The 27,750-nt window shown below is 39.6% G+C and overlaps 2 protein-coding genes across 2 annotated transcripts in view; both read left to right on the top strand.

The window, feature by feature from the left end:
* Positions 1 to 25,315, top strand: part of UFL1 (UFM1 specific ligase 1) — a 43,384-nt gene extending 18,069 nt beyond the window's left edge. The window contains exons 9-19 of the mRNA XM_075268189.1: positions 1,308 to 1,483; positions 6,855 to 7,031; positions 8,663 to 8,780; positions 13,069 to 13,191; positions 13,485 to 13,605; positions 14,905 to 15,071; positions 16,270 to 16,400; positions 17,801 to 17,881; positions 18,271 to 18,356; positions 21,334 to 21,514; positions 22,410 to 25,315. Of these exons, the coding sequence (XP_075124290.1) occupies positions 1,308 to 1,483; positions 6,855 to 7,031; positions 8,663 to 8,780; positions 13,069 to 13,191; positions 13,485 to 13,605; positions 14,905 to 15,071; positions 16,270 to 16,400; positions 17,801 to 17,881; positions 18,271 to 18,356; positions 21,334 to 21,514; positions 22,410 to 22,628 (1,580 nt within the window). The 3' untranslated portion in view covers positions 22,629 to 25,315. The remainder of the gene's footprint in view (positions 1 to 1,307; positions 1,484 to 6,854; positions 7,032 to 8,662; positions 8,781 to 13,068; positions 13,192 to 13,484; positions 13,606 to 14,904; positions 15,072 to 16,269; positions 16,401 to 17,800; positions 17,882 to 18,270; positions 18,357 to 21,333; positions 21,515 to 22,409) is intronic.
* FHL5 (four and a half LIM domains 5) overlaps positions 1 to 27,750 on the top strand; it is a 375,977-nt gene that overhangs the window by 242,973 nt on the left and 105,254 nt on the right. The window lies entirely within an intron of this gene.

Raw genomic sequence — 27,750 nt, 5'->3', positions numbered from 1 at the left:
GGGATTTGTGAAAAACGATTACACTTGGGTATACAAAAACAAGCCCCCTTGTACTGACACATCCATGGAAAAAGTGTCTGACTTTTAGAATGCGGTCATAAAAACAGAAATAAGTTATTGTATAAAAATAATTTGGGCAATGTGCCACCTGGATTCATGCTTTATATCTCATAGCAAGGTTGTGTCATCAATATGTGATCAATGGGAGTTAGACATCTGGGACTCTTAGATCAGCTGAAGAGGTCCTGGCTGTCACAGACACACAAGTACAGCAGTATAGTATAGTGTGGTCAAATGGTACAACAGCTGTTCAATCCCTTTTAAAGTAACTAGGGCTGGGCTACAATACAAGCACAACACCTATACAATGTACAGCTCTGTTCTTGGTATTCAGTGAAGAGGCTGAGAGCTTTAAAGGGGCTCTATCAGCAAAATCATGCTGATAGAGCCCCACATATGCGTGAATAGCCTTTAAAAAGGCTATTCAGGCACCATAAATGTTATATTAAACTACCCCCCCCCCCCCCAGTTTTAAAATAAAACCCTAAAAAAAGAATGTTATCTACTTACGCAACGTGCACTGTGGGCGGGCATTCAGGGTGTGTCTTCTTTTTCATCCACGCCTCTTCTTCCTCCGATGTCCTCCGGTCCCGTCCTCCTCCGGCGCTCGTGAACTGACACTGATATAAAAAAAAATGGCTTGGGCGCATGCGCAGTAGCATGCGGCTTCTACTGCGCAGGCGCCCAGGCCATTTTTTTTTTATCAGTGTCAGTTCACGAGCGCCGGAGGACGGGACCGGAGGAAGAAGAGGCGTGGATGAAGAAGACGCCGCACCCTGAATGCCCGCCCATCGTGCACAATCCGTAAATAGATAACATTCTTTTTTTAGGGTTTTATTTGAAAACTGGGGGGTAGTTTAATATAACATTTACGGTGCCTGAATAGCCTTTTTAAAGACTATTCACGCATATGTGGGGCTCTATCAGCATGATTTTGCTGATAGAGCCCCTTTAAGAAATTTCAATAGAAAACAACCCAAAAAAATCTTACATTGCCTATGCGACATGCTTATCCTCAACTGTAGATGCAAATGACTGATTCACTGTTCCTGTGTGTCTAAATTTTGTGTTTAGTTAAAATAAATATATATATATATATATATATATTTATAGCTTTATCACTTAAGTTTAATTCTGCAAGGATTTATTCTTTCTCTTTTGACACCAGTTGCTGATATAATTTATATTTTGTCTGTTATAGTCCATACGTTAATTAATCTATGTATGTTTTTCTACTATTTTATCAGAGTTTGATTCCTTATCTAGGCTCGGAATCCCAGACCCAATTGCATATATCAGAAAAAGATACAAGTCTGCCTCACTAATTTATCTAAAGTCAGTATGTGTTGGGCAAAGTATAGTGGATCAAGTGGAAGCTTCAGTTGAGGAAGCTATAATCTCTGGATCATGGCTGGAAATTGAGGTACTCTTCATGTCTCGTAGACCCTTTCAGAAAGAGACAAGAATCTTTAAAATAAAATGCTATATAAATGTATCTGTGTCCTTTATTAACTGTGGGGTTGATGTTCCATAATGATCTTCATCTTTAACCCCTTAACAATTACAGATCTAATAGCGCATCCTGGCCGCCTGGGCTTTAAATCTGATGGTGGGCGGGCGACATCTGAAGCGGGTATTATCTGTAATTGACAGCGAACACCAGCTCTAATAACCCCCAGTCGGAACTGAGCTCTAATCAGGCGGTTTTTTTAACCACTTGGATGCCGCAGCCATATTAATATCCCCCCATCGGCACTCCCCATGGAGACATCTGGGGTGCCTAGTAGCCCAGGATTACTGGACAGCAACCCTGGACTACTAGGAGCCCCCATAGTTGAAGAAAAAAATAGTGTAAAAAAAAAAAAAATTGAAAAAAGCCCCAAAATGCCTATTTTCTATATTAACCCCTTCCCGCCGATGGCATTTTTTGATTTTCGTTTTTCTTTTTTGACTCCCCTCCTTCTAAACCCCATAACTTTTTTATTTCTCCGCTCCCAGAGCCCTATGAGGTCTTAATTTTTGCAGGACAAATTTTTCTTCATGATGCCACCATTAATTATTCTATATAATGTACTGGAAAGCAGGAAAAATATTCAGAATGGGGTGGATTTGAAGAAAAAATGCATTTCTGCGACATTCTTACGGGCTTCGGTTTTACGGCGTTCACTGTGCAGCCAAAATGACATGTCCCCTGTATTCTGTGTTTCGGTACGGTTCCAGGGATACCAAATTTATCTGGTTTTATTTACATTTTGACCCCTTAAAAAAAATCCAAAACTGTGTTAAAAAAATTTTTTTCTAAAAGTCGCCATATTCCGACAGCCGTAACTTTTTTATACGTAAGTGTACGGGGATGCATAGGGCGTCTTTTTTTTTTTGCGGGGCCGGGTGTACTTTTTAGTTCTACCATTTTCGGGAAATGTTCTTGCTTTGATCACTTTTTATTCAAATTTTTATCAGAATCAAAACAGTGAAAAAACGGCGGTTTGGCACTTTCACCGCTACGGCGTTTACCGAACAGGAAAAATATTTTTATAGATTTGCAGAGCAGGCGATTTCGTACGCGGGGATACCTAACATGTATGTGTTTCACAGTTTTTAACTACTTTTATATGTGTTCTAGGGAAAGGGGGGTGATTTGAACTTTTAATACTTTTTATATTTTTTTTTTTTACTTTTTTTGTAAAAAAAATTTTTTGCATTTATTAGACCCCCTAGGGGTGTTGAACCCCAGGGGGTCTGATCACTGATGCAATGCATTACAATGCTAATGCATTGCAATGCATTGCAAAAAATCATCCTCTCTTTTGCAGGCTGCATAGACCAGCCTGCAAAAAAAGACAATTTGCAGACAAGCCTGGGAGCCTTGTACATGGCAACGTGACGTCGGCCCTGGAGCATGCTCCAGGAGCCAGCGATCACCGGCAAAATGGCGGCGCCCATGCGCCGCCAGGAAAATGGCGCCTCCGGCACCTTTGACCGCGGCGCCGGAGGGGTTAATGCCTCCGATCGGTCCGGGGACCGATCGGAGGCATTAGAGCCGGTTGTCTACTGCTTAAAGCAGTAGACACCCGGCGGCTATGGCGGCCGCCCGGCTCCCAGGCGGTTGCCATAGTTACAGACCCGACATGCGCCGTACTATTACGGCGCATGTCGGGAAGGGGTTAAGAGAATTATATAAAAGAAAACCATAAAAATTAATAAAACGCTACATATTTGGCATAGCTGTGTCTTTAACAATCTGTACAATAAAATTACAAAAAAATGCATCTCGCCGTACAAAAAATGCTATAAAAAGGGATCAAAAAGTCACTTGTACCCCAAAACAGTATCAATAAAAAGCACAAGTCGTCCTGCAAATCTCTGTAATCATACCAACTCACAGTATAAAGTTGCATATATACTATAAATTCCCTTCTTGTGTGTATCCAAACTGCAGTTTATGCCTACATGTATGACACTGGTGTACACAGGATAACGTACTTAATGTTTGGGTACAGCCAGTCACAGATGGGAAGAAGCGCCATTTAGTTTTTGGAGCACACTTAAGTGGTTTGGTTTTTGGTCCTCATGACACTTTTGCAGAGCTCCCGAAACACCAGTTAAATGGAGTACCATGATATATCTCTTCATTTTGGAAACTACATCCCTGAGGGGTACAGTGAGCATTTTTAACCCCCTAGTGTTGCATTAATTTATTATGCATAAATGAATATGTAGTTGATGGTAAAAAGTCAATATGGCAATTTTTATAGGAATACAGTATGTATTTTAAGTACATATTATGTTGTGCCAGGCTGCTCTCGGAGACTAACACTCCAAAGCTGTTGTGCCTGGAATAATTGATTTAACAGTTTTTGGAGTGTGTGTCTTTGCTGACACAAGCTGGGCACAAAATATATCAGGCACTGAAATGGTGTATCTCTAGAAAAATTGAAATTTTCGCTTTTCATTATCAGGCTGCGCATTCATTTCTGGAAATTAATATTAATGCTCCTTACACCACTAGGTAAATTCCTTCAGTGCTCTAGTTTCCAAAATGGGGCCACATGCTTCCATATTCCGCTTTACTGGTAGTTCAGGGGCTCTGCAAAAAAGTGGCATGACATCCTAAAACCAAACTGAGCTCCAAAAATAAAGCTAGCGCTCCTTCCCTTCCGTACCGGGCTTTGCCCAACCAGCAGTTTATACCCACATATGACGTTAAGTAAATTATCCAGGATAGAACAGTTTAATACTTATGGGCATAAACCGTTTGGGTACCCTGCTGAGTGTAGCTATGAAGGAGCACTGTGCTTTTGGAGCTCAGATTTAGATTGTTGGTTTTTGGATGCCATGTTACATTTGCAGAGACCCTGACATTGGCCCTATAAAATGGGGTCACTTCCTGCAAGTCCAGTTTACTGGCACATCCACGGCTCTGCAAAAACATGGTGTCAAAAGTCCAACTAAATCTATACTCCAAAAACTAAAAAAACAGAGTTCTACTTCGCTTCTGAGCCCTGCTGCATAAATGTACACCCACATATATAACTTTTTTGCCCCTAGGATAGCCCACTTAATAGTTTTAGAAGTCCATGTCTCTGATGACATAAAGGCAGTGGGCACTGAAATTGCATATTTCTTTAAAAATTAAAACTTTCACTTTGTACATTAATTTTTAGGAAGCATTCTTAGGCTGCGTTCACACGGAGAACTTTTGGTCAGGAAACTGACTCAAATTCCCCCTCCAAAAAACGCTTTACCATACAGTCCTATGGTGAGGCGGTTTTAGGAGGAGGAATTTACCGTATATACTCGACTAGCTTTTACCCGCGACTTCGTCTGCGGTGATTTGAGAATTGGGCGGACACAGACGTGTGAAACTGTAAAAGTGCTTTAAAAAGTTTGGTGGGCTAGCAAATGTGATGTGTTATATTGTGTATGTCGTGATACAGACAATGTGATGTGTTGCATTGTGTATGTTGTGATACAGACAATGTGATGTGTTGTATTGTGTATGTCGTGATACAGACAATGTGATGTGTTGTATTGTGTCAGACAATGTGATGTGTTGTATTGTGTATGTCGTGATACAGACAATGTGATGTGTTGTAGTGTGTCAGACAATGTGATGTGTTGCATTGTGTCAGACAATGTGATGTGTTGTATTGTGTATGTCGTGATACAGACAATGTGATGTGTTGTATTGTGTATGTCGTGATACAGACAATGTGATGTGTTGTATTGTGTCAGACAATGTGATGTGTTGTATTGTGTATGTCGTGATACAGACAATGTGATGTGTTGTGTCAGACAATGTGATGTGTTGCATTGTGTCAGACAATGTGATGTGTTGTATTGTGTATGTCGTGATACAGACAATGTGATGTGTTGTATTGTGTCAGACAATGTGATGTGTTGTATTGTGTATGTCGTGATACAGACAATGTGATGTGTTGTATTGTGTATGTCGTGATACAGACAATGTGATGTGTTATATTGTGTATGTCGTGATACAGACAATGTGATGTGTTATATAGTGGAAAGCTATATGTAAATGTGAGTGAGTAGAGTGAGGGCTACTCCTGAGGTGACAGTAATGAGTGTGCAGGCAGGTTGAGGCAGGAAATGCCAGGCAGTGTGTGTGAGTGTGTATGTAGTGATACAGACAATGTGATGTGTTGTGTGAGTGAGTAGAGTGAGGGCTACTCCTGAGGTGACAGTAAGGAGTGTGCAGGCAAGTTGAGACAGGAAATGCCAGGCAGTGTGTGTGAATCTATAGCTGGGGCTAGGAGTCCTGCTTTTGTGAGTCTCCTGCTAGGAAGCCATGTTGTTTAGTGGCACCAAAAGTAGCCTGTGACTCAATCCTAAGGGAAAACTATGTTTGTGGAAAATTGCACGCAAATCCGTCCAGGCGTTTTAGCGTGATTGAGGAACAAACATCCAAACTCACAAACATCCAAACACACAAACTTTCACACTTATAATATTAGTAGGATTATAAGCTGACCCGAATATAAGCCGAGGTCCCTAATTTTACCACAAAAAACTGGGAAAACTGACTGACTCGAGTATAAGCCAAGGGGGGGGGGGGGGTTTAAATGCAGCAGCTACTGGAAAATTTCAAAAATTAAAATGGTCGGAGTTTTTGGGTGCAGTAGGTGCTGGGAAAGGGAAGGAGGTGTTTTGGTTGTCTGTCTGCCCCTTCCCTGAGCTTGAGGACCAGGTTTTTTTCCCCCCCACTTGGAATTCAGCCTGGCCTAATATAGGGTATCTGCAGTGCTCCTATTAACCCCTTCCCGACAGAACAGGAGCACTGCAGATACCCTATATACAATAGACCGGGCACTTTCAGACACAGGGATACCAAATGTGTTTGTGTTTCACAGTAATTTTCTACTTTTATATGTATTCTAGGGAAAGGAGGGATTTAGAACTTTTATTTATTTTATTTTTTTATTATTTCTTTTTAAAGCTTCTTTTTTTTTCCACTATTTTATGGGAGATTCTATTCTATACATTACTATTCCGGCTGGTCATGGACCCCCCCCCCATGACTTGAGTATAATCCGAGGGGGGTTTTTTCAGCACAAAAACTGTGCTGAAAAACTTGGCTTATACTCGAGTATATGCGGGAAGTCAGTTTCCTCATCTCAGTGTGAACGCAGCCAAAGGCTTAAAATGATAATACCCCTTGAGAAATTCTTCTTCAATGTTCCAGCTTTTGTGAGACTTGATAGTGTATTTTTGACTTGTACTTTTAAGTTCATTCACATACTTAGTTGCCTTACTTTTGCTTTGTTAAATCCTAGCCTTTGTTACCAAGCTGTTTTTCTGTGGAAGATTCCTCAATCTTACTTCAGCAAGTTATGAGAGCATTAAATAAAAATTCTGCTCAGATCTTTGGAGACAACATTGTCGTCAGTGAAAAGTTTATAAATGAATGCTCCAGTATTTTTAATGATCTCATGCAACACAAAGCTGAAAAGGTATGAATAACTTTAGTGACGATTAAGGGTTTTGTTGCGTGTGGGTTTTTTTTTTTTTTTTTTTTTTTTTTAAATAAATCTTTTTACTTAAAGGGTATTTCTGATCCGTAGGCTTCTGTGGCAGGGTCTGCACCAGCGAAGTCCTGTAGTATAGTCAATGGGGTCCAACGGTGTCTGTGTGCAGCCACAGATACAGCGGTCTGGCACTCCTTCATTTGTATCCCCTGATGGACCTAAACAGAGGAGAGAGAAAAATGCTTGGATGAACCTAGCATTAATCTCTTTTTGATACTAATGAGCTACCCACAGAATGGGTTGGGGCTTTATCATTGGGAAACATCATTTTTAGCTAAGCACATACTTGCATAGCCTTTAGAAAGGCTATTCCACACATACCTTTTGTATGTAAATCGCCTCAGTAGTTTTTGAATGTTAGTTTTTATTCATATGCTAATTAGCCTTCTCCATGCACCAGAAGTGTATGTGAGCACCTTCTGCTCTATGTGTATGAGAGCAGAGAGGTTGCTGTGCTGTTGACTCTTCTCTCTGCTTTCATACACATAGAGCAGACAGTGCACAATGACACTTCCGGAGTGCACGGAAGAGTCCTTTTCTTTGAACTTAATACCTTATTTTTTGGATTTATAGTTTGATCCGAGAAAACAGATAAAGACTAGTACAATTTCAATGTCTATCACTGCCATACGTTGCCTTATACTGAGTTGCCTGAAGAAATGATTAAGACCCAAATGGCTTCAAACTGTAGAGTAGAGATATCATTCTCAGTCCTTGTGAAGAAATCCACATACTACTCGACCAACCCAGGATTATTGACCAACTCATCAATTGTGATATTTGGCCCTTTTATGTAGTACCTTTCAGAATTCCTGTCCTGTGTTAGCTACCAGTTAGGATCATCAGACTGTAGTAGCTCAACATTTCACAGGTCACCACTTCATCCTGGTTCTGACTTTTCTGTTTACGGAGCTGAACTCCTACCACTGCATGGTGTCAGTGTATTTTTTGCAGAGTTAGAGCCACATTCTTGTACATATTCATGTGAACACTGCTCTTGAAACTTGTCATGTCACCCACCAGTTGTTTCGTCTTCCACTCTCTCTTCCTCTCTAAGTCTGATCGTAGGAGGCTACTTTTTTGTTACTATAGGTATTAAAAAATAAATAAGTAAATAAATAACAGGGTTAGAGAAGTTATTTGGGAAACGTAACCACTGTATTTTTTATGGACCTTTAGATGGTGGTTTAGTGTCCCAGATAGACCTGACATTTTAGAATGCTACAACTATTGTATGCCATGTATGGATTAGAAAAATGGATTGCATCTTTATGTTATTTCTTTTGTAGAGAGAACCAAGTTCTCCAAGGCACTATCTACATTGATTTTAATTCTCAGGAGCAAATACACTTTTTTTTTCATTTATTGGGATATGTTTTCACTTTAAAATGTCTAGTGACCTAAATATGGCACCTTTTTTTTTTATAAGAAAGGGATTTCCCCATATATGTTGGTAGAGTTAGAGAGGTCTATGGTGGAGAACATTACAATTTAGATAGAGTAATGTTCAGAACCTCACAACTGTATTATAATGAGCCTAATGCTTAATTTTCTAGGAGATGAAGAACAGCCCTGTATTTCTGGTAACAGAAGAAGATCTTAAGCAAGCCGCCTTATTGGAAAATGCAATGGGCAGGAAAGAGAAGAAGGATGAGAGGCGGAAGAAAGCCACAGGTTACTATTTCATTTCCAAAGTGAAGCACTGTTTGCAACCTGGTGTTATAAATTTTTATATAGAGAGATTACTTTAAATGGATCCTATACATCAGTCAGACACAATTTTTTGTAGGTACCACGTCGGAATAGCCTTAAGAAAGGCTATTCGTCTCCTTTGTAAATGAGTTCTTTTGCAGCACTGGGGACGGGCCCCAGCGCTCAGACAGCACTGGGGGCGGCCCCAATGCTGCGAGAGAACTCTCTCCAGCGCCGCCTCCTCTTCTTCAGCAGCGTCATCTTCAGCCTCTTCTTCCGGCGATGGCTTGTAACTTCTAGGCCTTGGGCAGAGCAGACTGCGCATGCCCACAGGCCACAAGAAAATAATCGCTTACAATACTGCCATTTTCTTGTGGCCTGTGAGCATGCGCAGTCTGCTCTGCCCTAGGTCTAGAAGTTACAAGCCATCGCTGGAAGAAGAGGCTGAAGATGACGCTGCTGAAGAAGGTGGCGCTGGAGAGAGTTCTCTCGCAGCACTGGGGCTGCCCTCAGTGCTGTCTGAGCAATGAGGCCCGCCACCAGTGCTAAAAAATAACTCATTTACATACCAAAAAGAACGGGGATTGTAGGTGAACGGCGGTGCGGAGAAAACGACGAAAGGTAGAAGACTAATAGCCATTCTTAAGGTGGTGCGTACAAAAAATTGTGTCTGACTGATAGGATCCCTTTAATAAGAAATGTGAGAATTGCCTTAAAGAGGACTTGTTGCGAAGTATATTTTATTCTTGCTGTGCCCCTGATCAGTTTGATGGTTTCCTTTTGAAATATAAAAAAAACAAAAAAACTTTGCAAGTCTTCAGTAGGTGATACCTTTTTTAATGGCTAACTCATAATGATGACAGAATATGACGTTTCGAAGCTTCCTCTGAGCTCCTTCTTCAGATATATCTAAAAACACCTTCTAGAGGCTGCATATTTATAACTGGACACAGGGGTAGGATTACAGGAGGGAGGGGGGAAGAGGCTTATTACTATATACTTATAAAAACAAACAATCAATTGCCAGATCCCAGGTTCTTATCTTAATGGCTGTCTTAATGATTTGTATAAAAAGACATAAACCCACGTGAAACGTTCATTCCATTGTCCAGCGTCTGGAATAGGGTCATGGCCTTGTACTCATAAATCAGTCGCCGTTTCCTTGATTTAAAGTTCCCTTTTTAGATCAAGATTTTCATGTCATTGATGATGTTGTGATCTTCCTGGCAGAAATGATTTGGCACGGGAAGATCAGTTCTCTGTTGTTTGTATGGCGATGTGAATTAATTCTCATTCTGAGTTTCTGTCCGGTCTCTCCAACATACAGATTTTCAGTGGAACATTTGGTGCAAATGATCAAATACACTACATTAGATATGTTACAGGTGAACGTACCTGGGATTTTATATTCCCTGTTAGAGTTTGGTATCTCTATCCTGTCGGTGGTCAGTATGTGGAGGCAGGTCTTGCACCTCTTCTGTCCACATGGAAATGTTCCTTTGTTAGTTGGAGGTGACAGGGAGCTGCTAATAATCATATTCCTGAGGTTTGGTGGCTGTCTGTAGCACAGGAGAGGGGGGTCTGAAAATATGGATTTTAGACGGTTGTCTTTTTGCAGTAGTGGATGTAATTTGCGTGTGATTCCTCTCAGCGTCTCCAGGTGGGGGTTATATGTGACGACCAGGGGCACCCGATTGTTCTCCTGTTTGGTATTGTATTTTAATAACTCCGATCTTGGTATTCTGGTGATTTGGTTATCAACTGTTCTTGGATGGTAACCCTGCCTCAAGAATGTGTTTTTGAGGCCCCCAAGGTGTTCGTCTCTATCTGCAGGGTTTGAACATATGCGATGGTATCTGATGGCCTGGCTATATACAATGGAGTTCTTTATGTCTTTAGGATGAAAGCTATCCCATCTTAGGTAGGTAGGGCGGTCAATTGGTTTCCGATACAGCGATGTCTCAATTTTGTTGTCCTGTATCTTGATGACTGCGTCCAGGAAGTTTATTTCGGAGAAGGAGTGATTGAGCATCAAGTTGATGGTGGGATGGAACTGGTTGAATTGTTCATGGAAGGTTTTCAGCTGTTTCTCAGACCCAGTCCAAATAATTAGGATATCATCAATGAAGCGGTAGTAGGCCAGAGGTCTGATGGTGCAAGTGGAGAGGAAGTCACTCTCAAGCTTGGCCATGAAGAGATTAGCGTACTGTGGCGCCATTTTGCTCCCCATTGCGGTGCCGGTCCGTTGTAAATAGATGCAGTCACCAAAGGAGAAGTAATTGTGAGTGCTACAGACAGCCACCAAACCTCAGGAATATGATTATTAGCAGCTCACTGTCACCTCCAACTAACAAAGGAACATTTCCATGTGGACAGAAGAGGTGCAAGACCTGCCCGCACATACTGACCACTGACAAGATAGAGATACCAAACTCTAACAGGGAATATAAAATCCCAGGTGTGTTCACCTGTAACACACCTAATGTAGTGTATTTGATCATTTGCACCAAATGTTCCACTGAAAATCTGTATGTTGGAGAGACTGGTCAGAAACTCAGAATGAGAATTAATTCACATCGCCATACAATCAAACAACAAAGAACTGATCTTCCCGTGCCAAATCATTTCTGCCAGGAAGATCACAACATCATCAATGACATGAAAATCTTGATCTTAAAAGGGAACTTTAAATCAAGGAAACAGCAACTGATTTATGAGTACAAGGCCATGACCCTATTCCAGACGCTGGACAATGGAATGAACGTTTCACGTGGGTTTATGTCTTTTTATACAAATCATTAAGACAGCCATTAAGATAAGAACCTGGGATCTAGCAATTGATTGTTTGTTTTTATAAGTATATAGTAATAAGCCTCTTCCTACCTCCCTCCTGTAATCCTACCCCTGTGTCCAGTTATAAATATGCAGCCTCTAGAAGGTGTTTTTAGATATATCTGAAGAAGAAGCTCAGAGGAAGCTTCGAAACGTCATATTCTGTCATCATTATGAGTTAGCCATTAAAAAAGGTATCACCTACTGAAGACTTGCAAAGATTTTTTGTTTTTTTTTATATTTCATAACCACTGGCTAACACGGTACCAAAACAAACGGTTTCCTTTTGGAAATCCATACACCCATTCAAAAGATACAGCTCCCTGGAAAATTATATGTAAACTGGCTCTGATTCTCCATGTGGATGGGAAAGTTTTGTGTTACTACGGGAACCTAAAAAGGTTTTTACCCACTTGGAGAATCAGAGCTAGTATACATATATTCTTCCTTGGGCCTTATCTTTTGAAATGTGGAACCCAAAAAACGCAAGATTATGCGAGACTCCAATGATGTCTGGCATTTAATGTTTAGTACTTGGTGACAGATTCTCTTTAATGCCTTCTGTGTCGGACTGTGGCATGCTTAGTTGTCTGTAGTTACATTGAGAAGTCTATAACGGCGTTCTTTTTCTTTTTGAAGTGGTGCAAGTGTTGTGTAATAATTTAGAGGCTCAGGCTAAATAACCAATTTGGATGCAGAAATTCTTATCATCTAGTCTGCTAAAAAACGGAAAACGTGTCTGTAGGAGGTTGAGATCATTACAGCAGGAGACTGGCTCAATCAGGGCTGCAATTAAAGTACATGGTTGTGATATGGAATCATTGCTACTGCCAGACTCTTACTTTTGATACTTAAAATATGACATTTCATACTTCATTGACTTTAAGCCTGTTCCCAGTTATGATGAAATGGATTGTAAAGCTTGTGATCAATCTGACAGTGTCGATTCCTTGCTAAAGTCATAAAATGTATTAATTTCTGAGCTCCTTTTATGTATCTTTGTATAGATAAATGTGATAGGGGGAAATTATCTACTTTTTCATGATAAAATAACGTATATGTAGCCACTTGGACATGTTAAGCTATGTAGGGGTATTCTAAATTTGATACTTCATTGAAAATAAGACTGTGGCACCCAACACTTCTTTCTTCCACAGTCCAGAAGGTTATTTGTGAATTAGCTCTGAGGAGGGTAGTAAGCTATTATTTTCTTTGAGAAATATATAAGGTTTTGGGCCCAAGAGCTAATTTACTTATATTTATCCGTTAACCATCTGTTTTTATTTTTATTTTTTTAAATGTCAAGTTGATCAGTGGCAATCAAATGATGTATAGCATTTTGTACGTGATCACATGTATTCTTTAATAGATGTGTTGACTATGACCAAAATCAACTCAGTGAGCTAGTTCATAACCGCTTCCTTTCTTTATCCTCCAGAGGGCAGTGGAAGCACCAGAGGAGGTGGTGGCAGCAATGCCAGAGAGATAAAAATAAGAAAGACAAAGAAAAAATCTAGGAAAGATGAAGACAGCGATGATGAGACACAAACTTCTAGCACAAGTAGGTTTTATGATGTGTGCTAATAAGGTATGGGGTCTAACTAACATTTCTAGGCTTTATATGACAATATATTCATACCCAACACAGCGGAAATATTTATATACATTTAATGATATACTGGATTCGGAGCCTGTTTTGTCAATGCAAATGCCATTTTGGGTAGTATTCACATGGTTTGTTACTTATAAGGAAAGAATAAATACTTAGAGTGATTGAAATTGATAAATCTTGGTTGTACTGGTCTGCTAAGATGCAATTCCTTAATGATGCTGTATTTTGTGTGTTTACATCAGATAAACCAAAGGAACGAGAGGTCCCATTTATGTCCCTGGAAGAAATTCAAGATGTTTTACGAAAACATGTTGCAGATGCCCCAGATGAGCTGGTCATTGAGCTCTCTGAAAACTTAATAAGGTCAATTTATTTTGTCTATGTACTTGGGTGAGACACTGTATAACTCAATCCATAGCCCGTATGATGTGAGTAATAAAGTGTTCTGGGCCATTGTATCTTTGTTCAGTGTAGCTAAGATTAACAGAGCCCCATATTAATTGCCTCTTCCCTTTATTATGGTGCTTCTGAGGGGACTACATAGTCAACATTTTTTACCTGTAGTGTGTGCTTCAGCCAGCCTGTGGTTAGCAATAATAATGGAGTAATAATGTAATACCATCTGTACATTTAAATCAAAAGTGAATAGTAGGCACCAACCTGCATAGTTAAACATATTCCTTTAAACAGATGAAATATACAGTACTTTAGTAACCTTTAAAGGCTGTGTAAATGGGTTAATTTGTTTATGCTGTATAGAATTTTTTTTCCACACAAAATATATTCACACCTTTTTAGGTTCTGAAACTGACTTGTTTTGTATGTGATAGTTAGTTAGACCCCTGAACAGTCAGCTTCAAAGATTGTTCAAAACAAGTCTGACAGATTAGCTAATAAACTGCATTTTGCAGCTTGTATTTCAGTGCATATACATTACATGCAAGCTGTAAAATCAAACAAATCGTAAGTTTCAGCTACAAGCTAAGCTACATGTTTGTTTTAATTGAATTTTATTTTTTTAATCTACATCTAATTCAGTGTCTGGAATGTAAATATGGCGGTCGCTTGGGAGCAGCAGAGACCTTGGATTAATGCCTGTGATCAGTGCCTACTTTATTTTACTCGCTGCTCCTTGCATCACTGTTATTTAAATGCAGTGAATCTCTGGACAAACTACATTTCCCATGATTCATCTTCCTGCACAGACTCTTTGTGTACCCTTCTACCTTCTCCCATCTCCCCTGCAAAGAAATCACTAATAACAAATTACTCCACATCTGAGGTCACATGATGCAGTGATGTTTCATTTGCAAGCTTCCCACCCCCTGCCCCTAGCTGCAGACTCTTAAGAGAGCAGGAGGGTGAATCATGGAAATGTAAAATGTACACATATTCACTGCATGTAAATAACAGTGATATAAGGAGCAGCAAGTAAAATAAAGCCAGTGTGTATTTAGCACTGCTAAATACTCAAATAATTTTTGTTATCTGGATAAGCCCTTTTAGCTCATCTACACCCACATCATCTGTGTCTGAATAAATAGTTTAATTTTTTTAGATATTTTATACAATAGTTTATTTTTTATTGTAACATTCTTGTTGGAAAAGTTATATCACCAAGATGTGTCTTATTATAAACCTGTATTTGTTACTGCCTTGTAGACACCTGACTAAAAAATACCAAGAGGTGGTGCGCTCTGTTTTCATGTCCTCAACATCATCCTCATCAGGAGCTAGCAGGAAACAGACTATGAAAGACTTCCAAGAAGAAGTATCCACTCTTTATAACAATATTCGCTTGTTTGAAAAGGGGATAAAACTTTTTACAGGTCAGTCAGTTCTTTTTATTCACTTTTGAATTTGTTTCACACATGTAAGAAATTACCACTAGAGGGCACACCACCTTCCACAAGCAATAAACTGTTGGAGGATATGAAAGCTAGGGCTATTTGTTTAGTCAGGTTCATTGTTGTGACTTGTGACTTCAGAATACAAAACACAAACGTTACTACATTGTCCTGGCTTTAAGAACATTTTCACCGTAAACATAGCCAAGGCTTGTTACTTATTATTCCGGAGATATCAGCATTGTCTGGTCTGTTGTAGTGATTATTTTTTCAAAGGTGACAACGCAAGGTATTGCTTTTGAAAAATGTAAAACTATGTGCGCCATTCTTTTTTGCAGTGTTTTTAATATCTATGCTGGGTATAGCTCCAGTTAGTTTGTCAATCATATACACAGTTTCCCTTACACCTGACAAAGACCATAAATGTGGCATACTATTGTCATACCATATTTTTACAATTATTATTGTTATTATTATTATTGTTTATTTATATAGCACCATTAATTCCATGGTGCTTTACATTTGGGGGTTACATACAATACACAAAATATACAGGTAGATATAATACTAACAGTGACCGACTGGCACAGTGGGGTAGAGGGCCCTGCCCACGAGGGCTTACAATCTATGGGGGAAGAGGGGAGAGACAGAAGGAGAGGGGGAGACTGTACAGATGGCGGTGTGGTAATAGTGTTATTGGAGGTTGTAGGCCTTCCTGAATAGGTGAGTCTTCAGAGCCTTCTTGAATCCTGTGATTGTGGGGGTCAGTCTTATGTGTCTTGGTAAGGAGTTCCAGAGTATGGGAGATGCACGGGAGAAATCTTGGAGGCGATTGTGTGAGGAGCGGATGTCTACAATGGAACACTATGGGTGATAGATGTCACTGTGTGGCATCTACTACGCATCTCAGAAACCACAATCCCTTTGTACACCGAGCCTAAGTGAAACAAGCTTAACTTACAAAATTTGACTACCACAGAGTGTCAATGACGTATCTGTTACTTCAAAAGTGTGGTCAGTGTGATGTGACACCCACTTGTTACAACTGGTGTTCTTGAGTAAGAGCAGAAAAACTATTGAAGCTGCTGCTTAGTGACATATTGGGATGGCTGTATAGCTAATACCATTTAGCATAAATTCTTACATGGCCGGCTGTAAAAATTTAATTTATCTGTTTCAGATGAAACTCAAAGCAATCTTGTGAAGAATTTGCTGAAGACTGTTTGTACAGATATTACCAATCTCATCTTCAATTTCCTGGCTGGCGATATAATGATGGCTGTGGAAGACTATTCAGCAATTACGAGTGAGGTATTGTATTTGTCTTAGTTTTTCATAATTCCACCTTTTTCTTTCATTCATTCATTCATTCATTCATTCATTCATTCATTCATTGCAAAAATGGCCAATAAACAAAGAAATGGAGAGACCCATGTCATACTGTGTGCTGACAAAATACATGGTGTGTGGTTCATCAGACAAGGTGGGTATATGTGATAGTAACCTGAAAAAAACAGCCGAAAGCCTCATCTTCTTGGTGGGAAAGGGGTGAATGAAATTAGGCATCTCTAACTGAGAGCATAAAAAGGAATAATGGGAAAGTAAGTGAGAAAAACCACAGGATGTTCTGTTAATTCAATCATAATTGATAATAGTATTAGTAGGAGTAGTTTAATAGAAGATATACAGTACATTACAGGGAAACCCGCTCATGCTATAACTGTAGACAATCTGAATGTGAGCAGCGGTCCTGCTGGCGGTCAGAACGCACACCGTCCTTTATAATAGCGGATGTTACTGCTTCCTTTTGTGAGGAATGTTACTTGACCCCTGATGAATCTCCTATGTAGAGGAAACGTGTAGGGTCTTTCTTAAGCTAGTGGTGGTCTTGCTTTTCCTGGTACTGCCTCTGAGAACACCTGGCCTTGGAGACCATTTCCCTCTCTGTTGGCGTGGCATTAGGCCAGTAACCTCAGAGGGGGGGGGTGTTGGATCCTAGAGCCTCCGATAGGTGTTTTTTATGTGACAAGCAGTATTTGGAGCAAGCCACTTATTGATTATTAGGGACTGAGGGTTTTCCCAAGTGGAGTGAATCAATTTACCCTATCCCTTTTATTTCTCTCACAAATCAGATACACTGAGCACGTTGTGTAATATTCATGCTCTATACTTTTAATGAGGTTTATAAAAGTTATATTTTAGTTGTTCTATGAGCGGATGGTGTCCTCCGCTTTTCAGTGAATTCTTTTATATAGAGCACACATATTTTCTCCCCGTAAAAAACTGTAGACAAACCCGTTATCTTGCATTTGCCATCTTCCTTCTATATCCCATCTTCTGTCTACTGTAATAATCAGAATCTCAGCCTTTTGTTGTAGCCCAGGTAGTTATGTAGACCTGACATTCAGCCATGCCCTCCACTGGCTAGTGTTCCTGAAGTCATTTTTCTCATATTGAGAGCATTAATACTTTGCAGCATTTTTCCCACACCTGCCTAAAATATTTGCACAGCACCATATACAGTAAAACCTTTCCAAAAGACTGCATCTTTTCTGTGATGGATTTTCAGTTTTCCATAGTAGCCATCTTCTTTTAGTACACCACCATTAGAAGACCACTCCTTATTGCAATTTTAGGTGGTCATATATAGATATGTATTTCCTTTCTGGTGAGTGTTTATTTTTCTACTCCATGTATATCTATTTTTGCAGGTTAGGAAAAAGATGTTGAATAAATTCCAGGAAGAAGCAAAAGGCCCTTTGGCAAAGCTGAACAGTTCATTGGCTGGGAAGGTAAATTTGTTATATCTGACATCTTTTGCCACGTTTTGTTCATTTTTAAAATGGATAAAATACCATTTACCTAATTTCTTAAATAGCAGTTTCCTATACGCTGTTAGAGAATTCTGATACGGTTCTTTGTTGGTTTGAATTGAGTGGTTGTTACTGTCTACTGACTCCATTATCTTGCTAGGCAATGATAGCCAGATGATATGAGCTGCTGTTTAGCTAGCTACTGCTTTTCATATTATTCACACTGGTGTGCTCAAAATCTTGGTTACATGTCTTACAATTCTATATGTTTGGTTTTTGTTTGTTTTTTTTTTGTTTGTTTTGTTTTTTTAAGTTTTTCCAGTCTTTTGCAATGAAGTTACAAATATGTTTGTATTTGACCATTGCAGAGTATAGAAGAATTTCTGTCTTCCTTGGATGCAGCAGCGGATGCATGTGGCATTTTAGTTAAAAAAGGAGACAAGAAGAAAGAGAGGTACATTTTAGGATTTCTTAAAATGATTTTTCAGGACTTAAACACTGATGACCTAATCTCTTCAATATTAGATTACCCAAGACCTCCACAGATCAGCTGATAGAAATGACAGCACAAGCATTGTGACTTTACATTCATCCATCACAAGGCCCATTTGCAACTCAGCCTTGTTCAAGTGATTGGGGCTGAGCTGTGGTACCAAGCACACCCACAGTGCAATGTTCGGTCTTGTGCTTGTCAAGTAGTGAAGAGACTTCAGCACTCCTCTAAAAGTAGAAGTCTCTTCAAATATCTGACTGGTGGGATTGTCAGAACCCCACTAATCTGATATTGATGACCCGCCCATCAGTATCATAGTGCCAGCAAACTCCTTTATTTTATGGTAAGAGTGTTTTATGTATTCTTTTCCAAACCATGCCTGATATTTCTAATCATTCGCTGGTACGACTGACTTCACTACTGTGTAGTCCATGGGTCTATTTTTCAAATAAGAAATGTAATTTTTTTTTATGTATATTTTGAGCCCCATATAGGGCTCACAATGTACATTTTTACCTTTCATTATGTCTTTGGAGTATGGGAGGAAATCTATGCAAACACGGGGAGAACATACAAACTGCTTGCAGATGTGGTCTCTGGTGGGATTCGAACCTAGGACTCCAGTGCTGCAAGGCTGCATTGCTAACCACTGAGCCACTGTGTTGCCCCATAACAAATGTAAAAGTTTAAAATATGTGCTTGAAATAAAATCTGTAGATCCCTTTGTAAACCTTGTACTCAACATCTTCTAAAGAATAGGTTTACATAAGCTTAAAGAGGACCTTTCATGGGTTTGGGCACAGACAGTTCTATATACTGCTGGAAAGCCAACAGTGCGCTGAATTCAGCACACTATCTGCTTTCCCAATCTGTGCCCCGGGTAAAGAGCTATCAGTGCTGCTACTGTAGCTCTTTACAGTCAGAAGTGCATTCCTGACAGTCTGTCAGGAACGTCTTTCTCCACAGCAGCGCCTATAGCACTGTACAGTGTGAGCGGGGAGGAACGCCCCCTCCCTCTGCTCACAGTGCTCGTCCATAGACGAGTATTATCAGGAGGGGAGGGGGAGTTCCTCACCGCTCTCACAGTACAGCACGATAGGCGCTGCTGTGGAGAAAGACGTTCCTGACAGACTGTCAGGAACGCACTTCTGACTGTAAAGAGCTACAGTACCGGCACTTATAGCTCTTTACCCGGGTCACAGATCGGGAGAGCAGACAGTGCACCGAATTCAGCGCACTGTCGGCTTTCCAGCAGTATATAGAACGGCCTGTGCCCAAACCCATGAAAGGTCCTCTTTAAAGTTAGTGTTCCCTCTGTTTTATTATTTATTATTATTATTATTATTATTATTTGTTTATTTATATAGCACCATTAATTCCATGGTGCTTTACATTTGGGGGTTACATACAATACACAAAATATACAGGTAGATGTAATACTAACAATGACCGACTAGCACAGTGGGATAGAGGGCCCTGCCCACGAGGGCTTACAATCTATGAGGGAAGGGGTAGAGACAGAAGGAGAGGGGGAGACTGTACAGATGGGGGTGCGGTGATAGTGTTATTGGAGGTTGTAGGCCTTCCTGAATAGGTGAGTCTTCAGGGCCTTCTGGAATCCTGTGATTGTGGGGATCAGTCTTATGTGTCTTGGTAGGGAGTTCCAGAGTATGGGGGATGCACGAGAGAAATCTTGGAGGCGGTTGTGTGAGGAGCGGATGAGAGAAGAGCAGGGTAGGAGGTCATTGGAGGATCTGAGGTTACGTGTGGGCAAGTAGTGGGAGATTTCATCTAAATAGGGTCGCAATTCTGTGCTGATGAATTTGTTTTTCTGCTACTCCAAATACCCTGCAGAGTCCTAAAATTCAAGGATACATTTTGGCTGCCTGCTGTCTGTACTTCTGGACCCTAACTAAGTAATAATGGACAGCAGACATAGTGGCATCATGTAAATGAAAGCTGAAGGGTCCTGCTCATCATCATCCTCCATACTTAGCCATTCCTGACCAGATAAGGGATTATCCCCAAATATAAACACAACCCGGGGCTGCATGAAGGAGTGTGTGGGTTTCTAAGAGGGTCAACATGGTGATGCATCATCAGGATGCTGCTTTAATATACAGATACGGTGATTGGTAAGGAAATCCCTTAGCTTAGGGACCATGGGCTATGCTACTGCCTGCATCCTCTACAAATACATATTTAAAAAAAAATTCAATCTGCACAGAATTCAGCATGCTTTTAAAAGATGAGAATGCACACTAAGTTGGCAATACACATAAGATAGATGTGGGCTACACCACTTTTTATTTCCAACTCCTACATAAACATATCTGCACAGATCAGCTAAGCATGTGTGTCTGTTGCGATATAGGGAATAGGTAAGCTGCCTCCAGACAACTCTGGTTCTACTGTACTCCCAGACAACAAAGAATTGGGTACAGAGCAATTCAAAAATTGCAGTTTAGGACTAAGGCCCTATACACACGATTAAGTGTGCTTTTGATGTGGGACCAGGTTTGTAGCGGAATACGCTTGGATTGTCATTAGAGTGCATTTTGTTAGGCATTCTCATTTATGGGGGCTTCCAATTTATGCTGTTCTGGTGACATGGAGCAGGATAGGACCTACTCTCATGTATGTCATTGGAATGGAATGAATCAGAAGCCTCCATAGACTTGAATACATAACAGAATACACTCTGCATATTTGGCCACACACTAGAAGCACACTTGGTTGTGTGCATGGGGCCTTAGGGATCTTTACACTTTAATACCCTTTCTCACAACATGATTACTTTCTTAGAGGTTGCTATATATTTGTAGATTTGGTTAAAATGCATAGTACTATCTGTCACACATTTATATCTGCCTTGAAATCCCCAAACTGATGTGTTAAACTACAGCATGTATATATAGTTGTTTTTTTTCTTCTTCAGGCAGGTTTTGTTCCAGCACAGGCAAGCCCTTATTGAGCAGCTGAAAGTCACAGAAGATGCAGCCTTGGTACTGCATCTGACATCCGTCTTGTTGTTTCAGTTCACTACACATTGCATGCTTCATGCGCCAGGAAGATGTGTTCCACAGATAATTTCATTCCTAAGCACAAAGATCCCTGAGGTATTGTCATATATGAAACTTGATCTCTTCATTACATAGTATAACAATAAGTCATGGTCTAAGAATAAACAGCATGCATACTGTACACATGGTGCAGAGGCTAAGAGAATTGCATTGATCCTTTCTGGTGTTTCATATCAATTAAAAGGGATGTCTCATGATGACCTATAAGGGTCATATGGATATTATAGAGCAGTGTCCCTCCACTTGAGAACACTGTGTAATTTAGAACAGAACAGAAGATGCTGTTTATGAGCAGATGTGGGTTGTTGAATTACATGGACAGACAGCCTTGCTTCTCAGTAGCCACCACATAATGCTATATTTTCCCAAAGCAACAGTTTCCTGGCTGGCCTTAAAGGGATTCTATCATTAAAATGCTATTTTATCTGGGTACCATGTCAGAGTAGCCTTAAGAAAGGCTATTCCTCTCCTACCATTAGATGTTTTCTCCACGTCACCGTTTGGTATAAATCCCGGTTTTCGTCTGTATGCAAATGAGTTCTCTCACAGCACTGGTGGTGGTCCTCAGCGCTCTCGCAGCACTGGGGGTGTCCCCAATGCTGCGAGAGAACTCTCCAGCGCTGCCTCCATCTTCTTCTGGAACGGCCTCTCTTCGCTTCTTCTTCCGGCACTGGCTTCAAACTTCAACCTTGGGCAGCCGACTGCACATGCCTGCTGGCCACTAGAAAATGGCCGCTTGCAACATGTGAAACATGTTGCCGTGATATAGAAATTAGAATCTCCTCAGTGGCAAAAGTTACCAGTTATACCAAGTTTGGTCAATACAACTATGCTACAGTACTAATCCACATCTATATGAGCAGTAGTATGTATATTATATATATTATTTGTCCTGCTTTTCTACTAGCATCTAGTTTGTTTTTCTTCTTAGGAACAACACAGCTTGTTGGTTAACTACCAGAGTCTTGTGGTAAAACAGTTAATCGGTCAGACAAAGCAGAAGGATGATGATGATGTAGATACGACTGGAGATGTAGCAGATGAATCTGGAAAATCTTCAGATAGCATTAGAAAAGAACTTCAAGAGTTATCTACTGCAATCAAAGATCTTGTTCTCCGACCCAGAAAGACCTCTGCATCAGAAGATTAACCAGACATTGATTCATTTTATATCCCAAAGCTTTATTTCTGCTCAGCTCCAATGAACGCTTGACAGACGGTTTTGATTATAGCAAGTAAAAGAATATAAAGAAATAAAGAATGTAATGGGGAAAATCTAAGTGTAATTGAGTAGAACATTATTAAGAATATGCACCCGCTTTATGTTCAAGAAAACATTCAAGTCTGCTAAACACACTACAAAAACTGTCTTAACAATTGTGCCTCCAAAAAAATAAGAATTCTGAGCATTCACCAAACAGAAAAAAAAAAACCTTTACCATGAGGACTATGGCATTCACATGGACAGAAGTTTCTCTCCTGACAACTGTCCTTGTCACATTTAGACTTTGCTGGAAATAACAACACTGTTAGAATTCCACTTTCTATTATTACCCGAGAGGATATTGTAACTTACCCTGCTAAAAGATAAACAGGGCCAAATACTTGACAGTAACTTACACTAACCTATGGCTCTCCAGCTTTAGCTAAACTACAATTCCAGCATATAGCCATAGGTTGGTTAAAGGGGGTTTACAAAATCATTAAAAAACTGACAAAGGTTGGAAACTACGTAAAATGACAAAAATATTGATACACATAAGGACAAAATTGTTTATACCCCTCATTTAATGAAAGAAAAACACAATGAGCACAGAAATAACTTGAATCTGACAAAAGTAATGATAAATAAAAAAATTTATGAAAATGAACAAATGAAAGTCAGACATTGCTTTTCAGCCATGCTTCAACAGAATTAAAAAAAAAAAAATAAAACTCATGAAACAGGCCTGGACAGAAATGATGGGACCCCTGAAAATAATGTGACCAAAGTGACATGTGTCCACTACTTAGCATCACGGGTGTCTACAATCTTGTAATCAGTCAGTTGGCCTGTATACAGGGCTACAGATACTCACTGTGCTGTTTGGTGACATGGTGAGTACCACACTCAACATGGACCAAGAGGAAGCCAAGGAAAGAGTTGTCTCAGGAGCTTAGAAAGAAAATTATAGACAAGTATGTTAAAGATAAATGTTATAAGACCACTTATTTTCTTTCATTAAACGAGGGGTACCAACATTTTTGTCCACGTATGTACTTATTACACTCCTGGTTTCCCTAGTAGTGCTTGGAGTAGCCTCAGTAGGCATGGACTCAATTACTGCAGCAAGTACACAAAGGCTGGTGAGATTTTATCTAGTAGGTATTTTTTGTTTTCTGCATTTCCTTTGGATAAACTGTTTATGATCTTGTTAAAGGCATTCTATCATTAAAGTGACTTTATTTTTTTATCCCTAACACGTAGGAATAGCCTTAAGAAAGGCTATTCTTCTCCTGCCTTTAGATGTCTTCTCTGTGCCGCAGTTCGGTAGAAATCCCGTTTTCTTCGTTATGCAAATGAGTTCTCTCGCAGCACTGGGGGCGGGCCCCAGCACTCAAACAGCACTGGGGACATCCCCAATGCTGTGAGAGAACTCTCCAGCACCGACTATGCATGCGTAGAAGTTTGACCCCAGTGCTGGAAGAAGACGCGGAGAAAGGCCGTTCCAGACGAAGATGGAGGAGGCGCTGGAGATTTCTCTCGCTGCATTGGGGACGCTCCCAGTGCTGATTGAGCGCTGGGGACCGCCCCCAGTGCTGCGAGAGAACTAATTTGCATACCGAAGAAAATTGGGATTTCTACCAAACGGCAGTGCGGAGAAGACATCTAAAGGTAGGAGAACAATCGCCTAATTAGGCTATTCCTACTTGTTAGGGACAAAAAATGCATTTTTAATGATAGAATCCCTTTAAACCCCTTTTATAGTTTCTGTACATTCAAAGCATATGCTGGCTTGGGCTGTTTTAGAAGCAACTATCTGATACCTGATATTAGTCTGCAGTATTAATAAACACCTTAATACACTTTTTGTTTGAAGAAAGGCTATCTCGAACTAAAGTTGAGTTTATAGAATTTGTATTCTGTCTAATCCATAGTTCTTTATAAAGCAGGTATTATTACAGATGCTGACTTTGCAAAGCATCATTTCATTTAAATATCTCTGAGAGATGGGGAACTCTTGCTTTAATTTACAAAAGATCTGTAAAAAATATATTTCCAGATTAAAGAAATTGTATTTTGTTGTCCCTTTCAAAACATGCTAGAAAAATTAATATTATATATGTTCTCTGTTTATTTTTGTGTTTTCTTAGCCGTGGTGTCCATTTAATAAATCAAGCTTGCGCTACTTTTTATGACCAGTGGAAATACTTTACTTGGATTTGGGGCTCAATTTTTTTTTTTTTTAATGTGGATTGTGAGCCCCACATAGGACTCAAAATGTACATTTTTCCTTATCAGTATGTCTTTGGAATATGAGAGGAAATCCACGCAAACATGGGGAGAACATACAAACTCCTTGCAGATGTTGTCCTTGGCAAGATTCAAACCCAGGACTCCAGCGCTACAAGGCTGCAGTGTTAACCACTGAGCCACCATATTACCTCCTAGCGGCAGGGTTTTTGTATAAGTAATAATTAGACACTATACTGTAAAGTAAATCTATACTTTGCTGCGAGAACATTTATAGGTTCAGACTACTAATTTATATATTCCTAATCCTGCTGCTTCAGAAGTGAATACAAATGTAACCAGTCTTAGGCGATGCTGTTAGAGCTTAAAACGGAACTACATTATGGACAACTTTTGATTTTTTGGCAGTATTTGTGCCATTTAATAAATTCTGTAATAAACTTTTACTACCAAATTTTTGGATCCTTTCTGGGACGGTTACATCTCGGACATAATAAATTGTACAAACTTGCTTTTGATGTCGTATGAAAGAGGAGATTCTGTTATGTGACATGATACTAAGGTTGCAGTGCCATCTAAATTATTTCCAAAGATATCACTGGCTGAACACACAGTCAGGATTGGGAGATTTAAATCCTATAAATTATACAGCTATAAAAAAATATATATATATTTATATATTATATAAATATAAATATATATATATATATATATATATATATATATATATATAAAAACAGATTTGTATCCTTTATAATGTTAAATTTGGAGGTGCATTCATCCCATTCGAAATTATTGTGCAAATTGGATTTAAATGTCACTTGTGTATTGTGTCTCAGGGCTTTTTGGATCACTGAAATCAACCTCAAACAACTGCCATAATTAGCCAGATGAGCCCAATTAAATGAAACCTACTTAAGGCTAAGGCCCCACGTGCTGAGCCGTAGCAAAAAAGTGCAGCAAGAAAAACCGCGGTAGTAATGCAACACAGAAATGTAGGAAAATGTAAGCGTCTCCACATGTTAAATAGGCTAAGGCCTCAAAAAAGCAGGAAAAGCAGCATATTTTGTTGCAGATTTTGCTGAAGTTTTTAAAGTCGGAACTAGATTAAGCATATATATATATATATATATATATATATATATATATATATATATATATAAAAAATTTATTTATTTTTTTATAAAGTAGTCCATCTTGCCTTTGGCTCAAAAAAACACAGCAAAATCTACAACAGCAGTTGCTTTCCTGCAACGTGGCGCCTCAGCCTAAGTACATTCCACATTATTAAGCAGGCCACAGGTTTCAAACAATATCTGAAAGGAAAAGGGTCTCTGATGTAAAGCATCAAATAGTGTAATGCCTTGGACAAGGTATGAAAACGTTAGATATTTCACAAAAAATTAACATTGTACTGTGAAGAGATTTGTGGCTGATTCAGAGCACAATGTAACACACAAAATGTATAAACATAGGGCATGTAATAGGGTAGACTAATGATAAACTACTTGTTCTTTTGCCAACAAAAAGGCAAGACTACCACAATGAATATTAAAAATCTGTCCAAACTTTATTAACAAAAATGTTAAAACACAAATATCCAATAGAAAAAAGAAGGGAAAAAACACATACAAATGGACCAGCGTTCAGGTAAGTATGATATATAATGACACAATTCACAGCAATAGGGGCAATATAAATGCAATGACTGGTATTTTAAATGTGGAAAGCCACTACCATAATGTTGCCATGAACATGACTAAATCATAGTCCGTAATCTTGCAAGGTAATGAAGATGCAAACTGACAACCTATAATGACACAATAACAAGAATTTGAAATGCCATAACTTTACCATGTAATTCATGAGAAGAGCCGCAACGTACGTTTCACCTAAACTGGCTTCTTCTTCACCCCCCATTTGTATGTGTTTTTTCCTTCTTTTCTTTTTTCTATTGGATATTTGTGTTTTAACATTTTTGTTAATAAAGTTTGGACAAATTTTTAATATTCATTGTGGTAGTCTTGCCTTTTTGTTGGCAAAAGAACACGTGATTCAGAGCACAGACTGGTTCGTGCAGATAAAGGCATAATGGGGAAGGTTTCTGCCAGACAAATTCATCAGATAAGACAGCTGTTGCTAAACTACCATTATAAAGCAGAAAACTGGTATTTGAAGCTGCTGGTGCCTCTGGAGTCCCATGAACTTTAAGGTGAAGAATCTTATGCATAGACCTACTATTTGGTCATCCTTAAACAATAGAGATGAGCGAACACTAAAATGTTCGAGGTTCGAAATTCGATTCGAACAGCCGCTCAATGTTCGTGTGTTCGAACGGGTTTCGAACCCCATTATAGTCTATGGGGAACAGATACTCGTTAAGGGGGAAACCCAAATCCGTGTCTGGAGGGTCACCAAGTCCACTATGACACCCCAGGAAATGATGCCAACACCTCTGGAATGACACTGGGACAGCAGGGGAAGCATGCCTGGGGGCATCTAACACACCAAAGACCCTCTATTACCCCAACATCACTGCCTAACAACTACACACTTTCCACATTCAAAAAAACCTCTATCAAAGTGGGAAAATACCTGGAAACCTTCTTTACTCCCCAAATGGATGGACACAAACCCCAATTTAAGCTCAACAAACAGTAACAACCACCCCTTTAAATCACGTTCCCCATGACAACCACAAATGGAATAGGCAATGGGAATTCCAAAAGCCCTCACCCTTAACTGTCATTTTGAGTGTGTGTGTGTGTGTGTGTGTGTGTGATGTGGTAAGACCTTCCAAAATTCACTTTTCTAGCCC

This window comes from Leptodactylus fuscus, chromosome 3 (assembly GCF_031893055.1).
Source record: "Leptodactylus fuscus isolate aLepFus1 chromosome 3, aLepFus1.hap2, whole genome shotgun sequence".
NCBI classification, from domain to species: Eukaryota; Metazoa; Chordata; class Amphibia; order Anura; family Leptodactylidae; genus Leptodactylus; species Leptodactylus fuscus.
The sequence above is the reverse complement of the archived record's forward strand: the minus strand, read 5'-3'. Positions and strand labels throughout refer to the sequence as shown.